Source organism: Trachurus japonicus, chromosome 9, assembly GCF_045865225.1.
Source record: "Trachurus japonicus isolate A0001 chromosome 9, Traja_1.0".
In the NCBI taxonomy this organism is placed as follows: domain Eukaryota; kingdom Metazoa; phylum Chordata; class Actinopteri; order Carangiformes; family Carangidae; genus Trachurus; species Trachurus japonicus.
Window position 1 is genome coordinate 39,363,239 of NC_140915.1, and position 14,988 is coordinate 39,378,226.

Consider the following 14,988-nt stretch of genomic DNA (forward strand, 5'->3'; position numbering starts at 1 on the left):
TTCCCTCAGTGAGGAACATGAAGCCATTGTCACTCATGCAAAGTCTTTATATGCAGCAGGGCATTTACACAGTCTCCACACTGAGAGAATTAAAAACTTTGTCTCTGTCTTTCGTGCTATAGTTGAGTTTTTGTTTGTTGTGTACAAGCTTGTGTGCGTTGTTTTGTGCCCATGCTTCCTAACATGATCTGTCTGTTTGTAGACCGTGGGCTGAGGGTAGGGATGTGGGGCTGACCTTGGGCTGGAAGGCTCCTTGCAGCGAGCTGAAGGGTCCTGAGTGTGGGAGCAGCGGGGGCATGCCTGGCATGGTGGGGGGATAGGAGGGGAAGAACTGGGGAGAAAAGAGGAGGATGGGAAACACAAAAAGACACAAAACAAAATCAAACAGAGATACATACAGGACTCAAGCATATGCACACACAAAACCACACAACACACAATAAATGCTGTCATGGCAACATTCAAATATGTCAAATATTTGATTTGCCGAATGCAAATAACAAATTTAAATTTGTATGAGGAGGAACTCACGTTTGAATGTCTGATGAATGGATTGTCCAGTTTGGGGGTGTATTTGTCGAACTGGAAGAGATAAGAGAGAGAAAGAATTAGAAAAAAAGGAGTCCACAAAATGATTTACTTCACCAAAATCCTTCAAGCAAAAGCCTTCTTTAAAAATACCCTCTCATTATTTTTACATCATAAAAACATAACATGTGATCAACATCTGTAACTGGTAATAAGCAGGATTGTGCTCCAGAATAATAAGCCCAGGAGTAAAGCAGCTGGCTTGCACTAGTCATGGGTTTACTTAAACTGCATGGTCAGATAGGCAGTTAAATTACTAACAATACAGCCGCTTTAGCAGACTGCCAAGATGAAGGCAGCCTGCATGATTTTCCAATTGAGCATACAGAGGTTGGGCGTGGAGGCCCAGCTTCGAGAATCATACCATTTTAAAACCAGACCAGTTGTTTCTATTCACTGGAAAATTTGTAGAAATGTGAATCTAATTGCTTTTGACTGCTATGGCCTTTTTTTTCTTCTTTTTTTTTTTACAATGCTCCATGATGGTATAGACGGGAGGGGAGTACACGGAGACATATAGCTTGTTTTGGGTGTTAGACAACCAGACTTCAAAAGAGATTTAGTGAAGAAAAGAATCAGATTCTCCATGCATTAAATCATGGAAAGAATATATGGAACCTCTTGTGAGAGCAGTCTGTCTTTTATGACTGAAACTGAATCGAGTAGACGACATTTGCAATGGTTAGGGGCTAATTCAGGACAGATCAGCATGAAACTGATATAACCTTGAAATGCTGAACTGATGTGAGGAAACCATTTCTGTGGCAGAGCTTCTGCCTACCAGAATAATCTCAGTTAGAATTTGCCATATAAAAACTGTGTTGTTGGATGAAAGAAATGTTTCTGATCATATCCCGAACACATGGGAATCTAGTCAGTAAACTGAGACGGAGAGGAGGGAGAGCGAGAACGGCGAATGTTGCCCCACGTATGAAAGGGGGCTTTGTGTGTCTGTTCACTGGCCCTCTATTTTGAAATGGGCTAATTACAAGTGACAGTAACTTATTCCTGTTCCGCAAATACACAAACCATTTGCAGGTACTTTTTGCGAGTGTTTTCACAAAGCTCTCTTGGCAGGCGCAGCCGTTTTGGGTTTACATAAAACAAGAAAATGAGTGGGTATGAATCAGTGTTTCTGTGTGTGCGTGTGCTGCAGCACGGGTGGCTGAGGGGGTAGCGGGCGTGGGGGCTGGCTGAGCTGCCGGTGGAGAGGCAGGGGCCGGGTCAGGGGCCATTCCAGGGCCATTCACATATGCACACAAAATGGCAGCGGCAGCAGTGATGGTGTTGACGGCCCTGTTTGTGGGCGATAATGGGCCCAAATCAAAGACAGATAGCCTATTGAGAGGAAACGCCGAGCCAGCTTCCGAGCTCATTAAAAAGCTCCTCTGCATTTCTGAAGGCGCGGCCTGTTTAATGTCTGACACTGGGAGAGGGCTTTTGGCTGCTTTATGGCCTTGTAAAAAAAAAAAAGAAAAAAGAAAAAGGAAAAAGCAAAAAAAACTCTTGCCCTTGTAATTTATGGTGCCTGTCACAGTTTTATAGTAAACAGCTTTGGCTAATTAAAGCTTAATATTTCATCTTATAACAATTAAGGATATTCCTTGTCCAAAGACAAGGCTGGGGCAAGGAGGCGGGGCTGCAAAGACACCGCTGCCATTTGGCAAGCCAGCTGCTGGAGGGCGTAGAACAATAAACAAATATAGAGGCTTCATAATTTCATTAATTACAGCCATTAGCCAAGGGCTGTTACATAGCTGAAATGACATGGGACATCTAGAGAGCAGGAGGAAATAAAAGAGAGAGAGACACAGAGAGAGAGAAAGAGTGGAGAGAGAGAGAAGCACAACTGGGCTATACGTGGCTCGCCTTCTCACAACAAAACAGTAAGACAACCACAACATCATCATTACTGCTGCCTCTTTAAGCAAGCACCAAAGAGAAGAAAACAGCATTGTTACTGAGGAGAGGAGGGGAGGGGAAAAGACATAAGTTAAGTAACAACACACTTTCAATTAAAAGGGAAAAAAACAGCAGAAGACATTAATGGCAGTCTCAAATCCCATCGCAACAACACAACAAGAGATGGGGGAGTATGTACATCATGGGCTACATAATGCCAGCATTAGTGAGATGGGAAAATCGCCTCTTTCATCTTCAAAGGGAGCACTGCGTACTGTATATAATTCCTACCATGTCAGGAACGAACAGAGGAGCAGATTAAGGCGTGTGTGTCGGCTGACGGCCTGAAGGACGGCCTAAACGCTCCCAATACTTATCTGAGACTGTGCCATAAATACCAGAGCTTTGATTTCTAATGTACAGGATGGGGATAATCTTGGAGCGGGGCCTTAATGGGACCACAGGCTCTCAATCAGAGGTCATGACATGATGGATTAGATCTATTAGACTAATGCCAAAAAGCTACAAATGGGGCCCCCGTCTGAATCGACTGTGAGAGATTGCTGTGCATTTCAAATGATGGATGAATAGTTCTAACCTTTTTTCCTCAGCAATAATCTGAGAGTTGCCAGACTTTGATCCCCCCCCCCCCCCATATCCAGACTTGATGGCAGTCAAAGCACGGAAGCAATTAGAAACATTATCAAAACAGTTTTGCAGTGATGTCATCCACACTGAAGTTATTTGACCGGCTTTGAATTTGTCATTGGCAAGTATGGTTGCTTTTTAACGCACACACACACACACACACACACACACACACACACACACACACACACACACATGAACAGCAAGGAGTGTGCATACAACTATGTCTGCAGAAATGCACACACAGATCTGTTTGACGGCGCCTTCGTTGCTCTTTGTTAACAGGCAAATGAAAACATTCAAAACCATTTAAAACACATCCATATGCAAACAATTGAGAAGCCTGCCTTCAGGCAGTTCCCTTTCTGATCCTCAGCAAACTCTGAACAGCAAAATCTATGTCACAGTTAAGAAGAAGATGAATAATCTAAATGAAATTTGGTAATGTTGGTTTGGCAGACGTGCTACGAGTCAGGGAAGGACCTCTATGATTATATTGTATATGTGGGGTTTTATATATGATTCTACTATGGATGAATAAGTTGAAAGTTGTAAAAATAAACATGTGCTTGGTCAGGTTTGAGCAGCCTGAGCAGGAAGTGGCATGATGTATGTAATGTGTGTGATGGGAGGTGGCAGCCAGCGGGCCGTGTCTGCCCTGCATTTGTCCTTATTACAGAGGAACAGATGTGACGCTTTAAGCTTCTTGTCAGCTCTCAGGCTTTAGAAGCAGAAATCAAAGAGCAAAATTCAAACCGAGTCAGTGGCATTATTTTCTGTGAAGGGAGGGGTTCCTAACAGCTACGGGACATATTTGGTGAATTTTTGGGGTAAAGAAAAAAAGGGAGAAACTGATCGAAGAGGGGAGATCGGGAGGGGTGACAGGTGGGTGGGTGGGAAGTTACTGGAATTTTCTTTTTACTTATCCTCACATTTCTGGCTTGGGTACGCACCATGGGGGGTGCGGTGGGCGGGGTGAGGATGGCGGCCGGGGGCAGACTGGCGGGGAAGGGCGTGAAGGTGTGCTGGTGGGTGTGTTGGTGCTGGTGCATGTGCTGGTGTTGGTGAAACTCGGCCCTCAGGAGCGACACGGGGGCCAGCGGCGAGGCGGACGGCCCCCGGCCCCGCTCTGAACTCTGAACCAGGAAGCGGTTGTTCAGCTCCTGCCTCAGGAGGTCATGCTCTGCAAGAAAGGAGAGCGAGGAAAAAAAAAAAGGAAAGAAATAAAAGAAAAAAGAAAAAGAAAAAGAAAAAAGGGGAGGGGGAGGGAAGGAAGGGGGGGACACAAGAAAAAAAAAGGCACGGGCGCCCAGTCAGTCTTCACAACAAGGGTAGAAGAGAAGAGAAAATAGTCACCTGGCATTCTCTGTTTCTCCAGCTCATGCTGTGAGGGTTTTCTACGTGGGGACTCATTGGTGGTGGTAAGAGAGTTGCCTGTGACAATGTGCCAATCAGAATCCCCGAATGAGGCTGGCAATACATGATTGGTTGGTTGAATGATATCAACAGACTGGTATCTAAAGACAAGAGAGAACCAAGAGTCATCCCAGCAGAAAACACACACACTCTTGCCCTCTATGAGAAAGTCAGTGCACAACTGGCATATTTAACACACACTCTGGAGACACCCATCGTCGCTGGAGACGGTTGTTTCCTGCTATTGCAGAATAAAATTGCTCGTTTTGAGGAAATTGTAAAACATATTATTAAATCTCTTCAATGCACACATTACTGGAAAGAGAAAACACAGATCTGGTTGCTGGTCTTGGATCAGATTGCATGACATTGTTCAGCAGGTTTATTCCCTGTTTTCAGTAGCCCAGTGCTCGGGACGTCTCCAGCTGTGATGACTGTCCACTTGTTAACTGACATTTTCCTATGATGCATCCAAGTCCTTGTACTGTGACCTCATCCATGCTTCTATAAATACAATCCATCTTAGAAAATGATGCAGGATATTCTCCAGTGGAAATAAAACCTGACATTATAGCATGTGACTTTTAAGAGAAGCAGCTCACTGTTGATTTTTACATTTAAATCAGATGTATTTCCACTCTGTGCTGTACAAGGGTGATTGGCTAATGAGGCTCTTTTGTCAAATTATTGATTACTGGTAATTGGTTATTTGAAGCATCTGTGGCTGCTCCACTAAGTGGACCACATTCCTTATATTTATGGGCAGACATTAAAGGACTATGTCGAGGTTTTAAGGAAAACCTCTTTAACTTGCCTTTACTGTTCTAGCTTTAGTATATTACATGAGACATACACTGCTTTTAAGATCAATGCAAAATGATTACTGTATTTTTTACTATTCACTATTTATAGGAACTGACATATACTAGCCATTAAAGACAAAACCATGATTTACCAAAATGTGTTTTCTCTAACAAGTGAGTGCAACCACCTGTTTCTGTTCAGTACAGGAGTATGATTGGATAAACTGTTCTGTGCAGTATCAAAGGATAAAAGAGTAAAGAACGAGCACTTACCTGGTCAGCAAATCAAAACTTGACAAGTTTCAACACCATATAACACATGTATTATGATATTAACAACATACTGTAATAACCAACTAATTATTATGGCTGAAAACTAGTTAATGAGTGTCAGGTCACATGCTTGTCACATAAAGATAGTAGTGCTATCTATATTTTATATTTATACAAAATGGGAACTATGGGAAGAAATGCTGGAAACTTGTACAGTGTTTTTGTGCTGCACCTTTAGTCAGAAGGTGTTGACAAAGGACCGATATATAAACATATGAGTTTGTGTCTGCATTGGCATGCTACCATCTAACACGTGAGGTGCACGGCTTTACCTGGGTAGGGGGTGCCGCCGGGGTGCCCAGGCACAACTAAGCTGTTGGTCGGTAAGGTCGGTGGTGGAGGCAGTGTGGCTGGGGTTGCAAACATGGCCGGATGGCGATGGGCCGGGCTCCGTAGAGAGGAATAGTGTGAGGTAGAGAGATTGGCTATGGACAGAGGCAAGGCGGGGGCCGAGGATGGGAGCCCGCTGAGGTGATGGTGGTGAGGGGATGGGGGCAAGTGTTGTTTGGGAAGTCCCACTGGACTGCTGCTGTGGCTGAAAAGGTAGAAAAATACAATTTAGTGAATGATAATTTTACTGCTAATGGACTGATGATGTATGCAATGCAAGGATTTCTAGCATGTGGAACTTCCATTTGTTGGTATAGTACACTAGTTTGCTTGCTTTGTTGGTAGCTCAGTATTAGATCAGCTTTACTGATATGTTTGACACTCTGTTTTGACAACGGAAGAATGATTTTCCAATAAAGCTTCTTACGTTGATCTAAAAAAAAGGGGTGAGAGCAAATTCTGAGAAAATTTGATAAAATGGGAAACAGAGAGCTGCTCAATGAAATACAGTAAATCTGACAGCTGGTTATTGCAAGTTTGTGTGGTAAAAGAATCTATATCCACCTCACAACAGCCAATATCGTGTAGAATATAAATTGCACAGTATCTTGTTGGAGTATACTATATTAATTTTTAAATTGCTGCAGTTTATTTTATTGCCATCTCCAGTAAACTGACACATTAAAGCAAAGTAGAGGTTAGCAGCAGCGTGACACCCTGGCCTGGTACATACGTTGGTACAGTGATAATCTCTGCTCTGTAACCGTTAGTCTCAGTGGTCTGACACAGACCCAACTCATCTGGCCCCATGAGGCTGAGATGTTGCTGAATACCACTAAGCCAACATCAGTGTTACAGTTTCAGCATAACCACATTAAGAAGTGTGTGTTTTATTGGCCTCTTTTCCGCTGCTGACTCTGGGTAGCCCGCCACTTTTAACGAAGCACAAATGTCTGCAGTCTTGTGCGTGTCCCTGCCCCGGGACACAAACACCCCCCGTGTAACTGCCCACCTGATGTCGTGGAGGCTGTTGTACTGCAGCGGATGATGCACCTGGTGGCTGATTACTGGCCGCGCGTGGTGCTGCGGAGGCGGGAGGACACGGGGCTCCTGGTGCAGGTGAGGGTGAGGGTGAGGGTGAGGGTGAGGGTGCGGGTGAGGAGGGTGGGGCTGGGGATGGGGTGGTGGTCTCAGCAGCAGGGGAGGGGTAGGGACAGGGGGCGGAGGCGGCAGCTCCTTCTTGACACTGAGGGGAGGCGGGGTGGGGAGGCGGGACCTCGGAGGCTCTGGAGGGGCCGCCGCTGCAGCGGGGGCGGGGGAGCCCGTGGGCGCCGAGGCCGGGGTGGGGCTGGGCACGGGGGGCGCGAAGGGCACCTCGCTGAGGCTCTGCTCCTGGCTGCGCTGAAGCCCCGAGACTTTGGCTGAGCTACAGGTCTTGGACTCGGGACTCTCATTCGTCGGCACACCTGAGAAGAGAAGAAACAGTGAAACGTAAGAAGAGAGTCTGAAACCCTGATCTGAAGTTCACCTGTTTTAGATATTCCTGTTTGATTTGACACCACCTGATGACAGATAATATGATATATGATCAATGATGAGTAACACATAGTCCCTTTTCCTCCGTTATAATGTTCTCCACATGTCTCCTGCCTGAGGTTCCTCCTGTTTCCCTCTCCCTAGGTTCCATTAAGTGTTTAATCAGGTCATTTTCATGCTTGACTATAATCAGATGATCCAATTTCTTCTCGCGATCCAGTCAGTATGAATAAATCACAGCTAATTAAAGTTAAATGTCGGCCCCTATTCAGGGCTTTGCTGAGCACACAATCTGGCATGAAATAATTATGTTTCAATTGTGCTGTGAAGAGAGATCATGGCCCCTTATCTTGGCCTCTCTGCCACTGTGCTTTTCTGTCCTCCCTTCCTGATCTTTCAGGGGATTTGGGAAACCGCAGCAAAGCACTCTGAACTTGGCCACTTTGTCTTTACCATTCATCAGGGGTCTTTTCACCAGACAAGAAGCTTTTATGATCAGCATTCCACTCAACAACGACTTTTCATACTTAGGCTGTTGCAATTTAATCACTGTAATTATGTGCTGTTGTAGCGGCAAAATGGAAGTGGCAGAAAATGCAGCATCTCGATACCTTTACACAGACAAAGAATGTCATAGCACTTATGCATCAATGAAAACGCCATGGAGATATTTGGTGATGTTCTAGCTCTCTCACAGTGAAAAAGGAGAACAAATGGGCCACAAAAAAAAAGAGTTTGCGGAGATGTTAGAGCCACAACTACAATGGAGAAAACACTGAACTCATCAAAGTGGTGAGTGGTGGAATTTGTTTTAAGTACAGACACATCATATGCATAGAGAAACCGGAGAAAGAGCATGTGTTCACACACGGATAGAGACAGATAGAGACAGAGGCGGAGAGCAGACAGCCCGGTGCAGATGAGGCTCTCTAGGCGGCTCTAATCTACAGCTAAGACGCAGCAGTACTTCAGTCAGAAGGCTTACTAGAGCTGCAATTAAAAAAGCTCCATGGGCACTCTCAACGGTAACAAAAAATGAGAAGAGCCGGGAGCTGCTGTCAAGCCAGTGAGAACTCGATATGCAGCCTACTAATGGAATATCCAGTCCCTATTAACAGCCTGCTTAATCTTTCAAGGATCCTAACACCCATAAAAAGCCCAATAAAAAGGCAGGGCAGAGCTTTTATTTTTTTATTTGTTGAGCTCCCCTCCCTTGCTCCTTGCATTTTATGGGAGAACTGGGGCTGGCTAAGGTGTCACGATTTTCAAATGAATTCTGGGGTCTGGGTGTATATAGACCTGCAGATTTATAGGGGTCTGGGATTTGGATTAAACTGTCAGGTCTCTCTTCCTGCAGGCGAAGGAGAAAGAGGAAGACTGAAGGCAAAGACGGAGAGACACCGACAGACAAACAGAGGCGAAGAAGCAAATATCCACAGTCGAAATGTCGCCGTTGGGTGATGTTGCCGTGGCAACCTGTTCTCCCAGACACAATGTGAGGCGAGTGATATGGAATGAAGTCTCACTACGACCACTAGGAGATAGAGAGGGGTTTCTAATACTAATGCTGGGAAGCCGGGGCCAGGGTTATCTTAATGATGATTCTAATGGGCTCTAATGGAGGCAGGGAGGTATCAGCTCAGTCCAACCCATCCCTCATTAAAATCCCTCTGCAAGCAAAGACACTCACACTCGCGCACACACCCACGACTGGAGACAACGGAGGGTGGACACAGAAAAAGTTTTCAGTCTGGGCACATTACTCACACACAAGCACACATAGAGAGTCCCATAGTCTACATTTCGGAAAAGGGCAGCACAAAGCAGGAAGAATGTGAGCTACAGAATAGGTACATCATGTCCATAATGCCATGATTTAATGCGAGGATGTGGATTTGCTATGGAAACACATTAAGTATTAATGTGAGATAGCTCCTTAAACTACAGGTGCTCCAGCTTGTGCAGCAGCATCAGTAAGTCACCTTTACTGTGAATACAACCTAACACATGACCGTTTTCACTAGTTTTCTGAAAGCAGAAGCCATTTTGAGGGTAAAGACACAGCGATAACAAGATGACAGGAACACCTTTCTATGACACATGTCACCCACTGGCTGTATTGTTGCTGTTTTTCAACAAACCTTCAAAAACGGAAAAACCACACACGACTGTCAGCTGGGGTTTCAAGTGTTTCAACAACAAACTGACAAATTTGTCATTGTATTGTTCGTCTTCTCCTCAGGACATGGAAGACGCTGCAATCTCATACTGAGGGAAACAGTGGGCAAGCCACAGGCAGTCATGTGAAACAAATACCATACGAGTGTATGTACAAAAAAATGTGTTGTCCTGAAGCCCTGCCCCACAAACCTGAGCAGATGGTGCGAGTGAGTCAGGCAGGTTGGAGGGCAGCCCGGTGGTGGGGGGTGGCGGCCCCCCTCCCACCTCTCCCGTTAGCTGGGTTAGTGCACCGGGGGGACAGGGACATTCCCTAGGGGGGTGTTGGCAGGTCTGCTCACCAGATGACATCTCATCCCACTATTGATCTTTTTATAGTTGTTCCTGCAGCCCTGCTTACTCAGGAGAATTGGGCCTTGCCCTGTGTGCACGTGCCTGGGTTTGCAGTGATACGAGGTAGGGGGTTGGGGGTTGGGGGGGGGGGCACGGAGACTGAGGTAGCAGACGGACAACAGGCCGCTGGGATTCACTGGTGATGACTGATGTGTCCAGCGGGGAATCTGGGGTGAACGCAGTGTCGCTACACAGCTGTTCCTGCCTCCGATATCCTTCACTTGTGACCCTGTTTGTCCCTGTGGAACATCTGGAGAGCTGGCACAGACCTGGTCCTCTGTGGCCTTTATGCAGCCAGATGGCCCCACTCTGAATGGTTTGGACCAGTCTGGAATGGCTTGGCCCTGAATTGGACTAGGATGGGCTAATTGCCATCATTCAGGAGACCCCAATAAAGGATAAAATTGCTGCTTGTTGTGACCTGGATATCCCACTTAAGTAAGGTCTGTTGACACACGGCGTGTCAAGAACATAATGCGGAGGCCCTGGAGGACAGCTCTGCACAATTTTAAATGCTTTACAAAACCATAGCCTTTAAAAAGCATTCACTTTGAAGCTTTTTTAACCACTTTAATTGAAACACACACCTAGCTACTTGCAAAAATGGACGCAACAACCTCCTCAATGAGACGAGAGCCCTAGAGAACATTCTCATGTGGCCTCTGCAAACGAATGCTGTGCATGCAAACCAGTATGTTACATAAATTACCTGCTCAGTGCTAACACTGATGCCAGTGTATACAACTGCCATGGAAATAGAACCTGTATGCAAAAAGCCTTTTCAGATTAGATACGAGGGTATGCAAATTTTTTACCAGTGACAAGGGGGTAGGGGCTAAGAGTAGCTTAAGGCCACTGGGTGTTCTCATTTACTAGGCAAACACTGCGGTTCACTCGCCTTCATGGTCTTGCCAAAGCATAAACAGGCAGGGCACTGATAAAATAAGGACACGAACAGGTAGATATATAAATAAAGCGGCATATCTGTTGAAAGACGTTGGGGGATGCAGAAGGTATGTGAGAATGCACGCTGCCTTGATCCGTCTCCTGCTGGCTCTGGTTGACAGAATATTCTGCTGCTCTTGACGGTTGAGCTCACAATGATTTGGTTTTTGTACGTCTCTAGACAAGCAATCTGCACAGAGCCAAGGCTTAGCTCACGAGTGAGTGACTGTGGAAGATGGCTATAACAGATACCAGCAGAAGGCAGGAAACCGCAGTCTTGCCAATCAACACTTCATTGCTGTGAGGTATTCAGTCATAAAAAAAAAAGGTGGGGTGATTTCAACAAAATGATTTGGTATGAGAGGAACAGAAGGGCTGAGCAGTGTTGAATCATTGTGCTAATAATAAAATCATAGGAGAAATTTGCAATGGCTTGCTTTCCCTCACACTATTTAATCTGCCTCGAGCATCTCCAAGCTGGTAACGAGGGGAGCCAAGGCGACGTTTTTGCAAATCACTCAGAGATGTTAATGGGGGAGTGGACGAGCAGAAAGCTGGCCAAGATAGCTAAAGAGTGGGGACAGCTGGCACGTTTCAATTATTTCTCTCCGTCTCTTCGCTGCAGCTGACAAAAGGAGTGGATGGCAGCAGAATGGGGATGGGTGTTAAGCTGTAACACGTTTACAGTCAAAGCCCAGGCATAAATTGAGAACCTAATGTTCATTTCAGAGAGCTGGCAGCTCAAGCTGTGGGATGAATCAGTTTTTCCTGCGCATATCGGATCCCGATTCAAATCCCAGCCATATGGTACAGGACACATATGCCACTCACCTCTCATGGCACATATACCACTGTTGTGGGTGGGAGACAAAATGATTGGGGGGGAGAGAAATACAGAGGTCTAGATGTTGACTGTCCAAATCCTATTATATCGCACACGGTCCAGCGGTGCTCCAACACAGTGTTAAACCTTCATTAACCCCTGGTTAGAATGTGCCACAGAGAAGGGGGGACACACTCACACTCTCCCAGAATCTCTTTATCCCCCCTCCCCCCGGCAGAGCTGCTTCTAGCAGAGCTCATGTGGGACAGCCATCAGTCTCAGCTTCTTATGAACACAACCAGGTCGTCTAAGGTCAGTGCCACTGGGCCGTCCAAAATAAAAGGGGTGGACATCTTGGAACTTTCAACAGAAAAGCTCAAGTCTAATGGTTCCTCTTGACGTGGCCCACCCTGCCAGCCTGGAATCTGACCCCTTTCACTGTCACTGACCCGGGCGACCCCTCTTACCCCGAGGCCGCTGAGGACAGACAGCCAACAGGCAGGGAGAGGGAGAGGCCACCCCAACTTTAAGGATGAATTTTGTTCTTAAGAGAGGGGGGGGGCCTTCAGGAGTTATTTGTGCAATGCTGCGAGCACCAGCCTTATCATTTCATTAATTAGTCTGACACGCCCGCCTTATGGACTTGAACGCAGCAGTGGCAGCTGTCTCAATTGATTACGGCGGTGGACGTGTTGCTGCAATTATGGAGGTGACTAGAGACAACGCCTGCCACTTCTAATAAAGGACTTAACTCCCGCTTCCCACATCACAGCACAGCGGTGAGTGGACAGTAGCAGCCTCCCTGTGTCTCCCATACCTTTAAGACCTTTTCAGAGTCTCTCTACGGGCTGCCGTGGTGCTCAGTGTGGGCTGTAGTTCTTGAGCAGCGTGTCAGCTTTACTTAAGCTCGCATAACGCCTTAACAGTATCACTTTGGTGCCCCACAGGAAACCATCCTCTTTTAGCCCACCAGCTGGCTGACAATCCATAGAGAATGGAAGGAGAAGAGGTAGGAAATAAAGAGAGTGAGAAAGAAAGAGATATAAAAGACACAGACACAGGAGCTTTTGCCAGGAAGCTTCAAGTCCAAGCACAAATGGAGGAGGTAAGTGCTCAGCAATGTAAACAGAGGCACTGCTTTCCAGCCTCATTTCATGTATGAACATGCATAAAGCCCCCATGCCTCTAAGTGGATATAATATTATCTTTCAGTGCCGTACTGATTACTTCTCAATGGAAGGGAAATGGCTGGGTGAAAATCCTTCAACAAATCCTAAGTGGCATGACAGTGGGCTGAAAGAGCCTGCATGTTTTTCTTTTCCTCCTCCTCCATCTCCATTTTCACTCCCCACTCTGAAAGCAAGACAACAATTGGAAGCTGACAGCTCCTAACCATTCTCCATACCTCATTCACTGTTTTGACATATGCAGCCTTTGCAATTTAGAGCCATGAAAGGGGAAGGACAAACATCTTTGCCGACATATCATATTTCTTTTGAGTGTTCTGCAGATGCAGGGTTTTGTCACCACGAGTATCACAAGTTAAAGCTAAGACGCTGCTCGACCACTCACCTGCTACATGCGTATAAAGTCATTTTCATAACGTCATATGATACCCTCTGATAGCCAAGAATGCTGAGGCAGCAAGCGCTGCTCTTCTGTAGGTGGCTGCGGCTAAAAACAAATATCTCTGTATCAACAGCTGCCAGGGAGCCAGATCATCAATCAACCATCACATTTCTTCTTTTTGTCATGTTTACATGTTAAAGCATCCTGTTATTACAAGCCTATAGGCTGCTGATCTTCACTACGCCGATCAAAGTTCAGGGCTACTTGTCTTGTCATTCAAGAGCCTGTCAGAGTCCCATCTCTCACACTGTACATTACTGAATGCCAGGGACATTTCACTGTACGCAGAACAAGCATTCAACTAAAAACCCTGTAACCACAACATCAACAAACAGCTGCGTAAAGAACAAGATTTCACCTGGTTTAACTTCCCATAATGCAGATGGTTAAAAATGACATTCATGGAGGCCAACAAAACGTCCTTCAAACTGCAATTAGAAATGATTTCTCTGAGCCACCTTCTAAAACTCAACCACTTAAAAGAATATCAAACAAACAAGCAAATTCTCAAATGTGAAAACTATCACCAGAGTAGGTTTCAATGATGAACTGACAATTAAAAGCGATGTTGATAATATTTGCCATTGTTTCAATCAACAACATAATCAATTCATACTTGCATCATTTACAGTTTGACAACTTAAACACTTGAACTGGTTTATAGCTATAGTCTGAAGCATCCTCTACATGATCTTCGGGGATGATAAGTGCGATAGGTTAAGATCGTATTTGTCTAAAGATAGCACCCCAGTGTGCATTAAAGCGCCTGGGGTTAAGTTACACATATCTGTAAGCCCCCCCAGGGAAACACACTGTCCGGTATAGACCCACTGATGTAATCAATGCCTCTTCTATACGAGGATGCTGCTGCTGAGCTGCTCCTGGGGTGCTGCTGGATAATTAGGCTTACAGATGGAGACCCAGCAGCTGTTGAAGACTAGACTAGAGCTGCCATTTTCCCCTTCTAATGGCTACGTGCCAAAAGAGCTGCGTTCTTATGAGTCACAAGCCTTTTTTCTGCTGCAGTCGGAGCTTGTGATATGTGAAAGTAGAAAAAAAAATCTTGTTTTCTTTTTTTGGGGGGGCGATGAATTACGTGTCAAGGCTGATGACACACTTAGAGGACCAAGGTGGAGATGTTTGAAATAGCTGTCATACAGGGCTTAGTTAGACAAACACACACAAAAAGCCTCAACCCCCCCCCCCCCACACCCTGTCCCCTGTCCCAACTACCATGTTCTCACCCACCACAGGAAAAGAATGACAATTGGAGGGTGTATCAGGTTCGCAAACATTCAATGTCCTTCCTTGCACCCCATTCATCATTCTTGATTAAAGCGACAGAGAGCATGACAGAGAAAGACGGATAGAGTGACCCAGACTGGGGGAGAAAGAGGGAAAGAGAGGTTAGTTAATAAGGCAGAGGAGAGCAGAGGGCAGGGAGTTGTGTCAGGTAAACTAATG

At 45.7% G+C, this 14,988-nt stretch overlaps 1 protein-coding gene across 15 annotated transcripts in view; it reads right to left on the minus strand.

Annotated features, from left to right (window-relative positions):
* The window catches only part of fbrsl1 (fibrosin-like 1), a 271,719-nt gene that overhangs the window by 9,351 nt on the left and 247,380 nt on the right, over positions 1-14,988 (minus strand). For 7 of the 15 annotated variants that reach the window (XM_085787868.1, XM_085787877.1, XM_085787869.1 and 4 more), the window contains 5 exons: positions 7,033-7,486; positions 5,963-6,225; positions 4,071-4,321; positions 532-582; positions 236-331 (listed from right to left, as the gene is read on the minus strand). In XM_085787868.1, the coding sequence (XP_085643994.1) occupies positions 236-331; positions 532-582; positions 4,071-4,321; positions 5,963-6,225; positions 7,033-7,486 (1,115 nt within the window). Of the gene's footprint in view, positions 1-235; positions 332-531; positions 583-4,070; positions 4,322-4,494; positions 4,656-5,962; positions 6,226-7,032; positions 7,487-14,988 lie in introns of all 15 variants that reach the window. The other 8 variants (XM_085787876.1, XM_085787878.1, XM_085787879.1 and 5 more) reach the window with 3 other exon arrangements.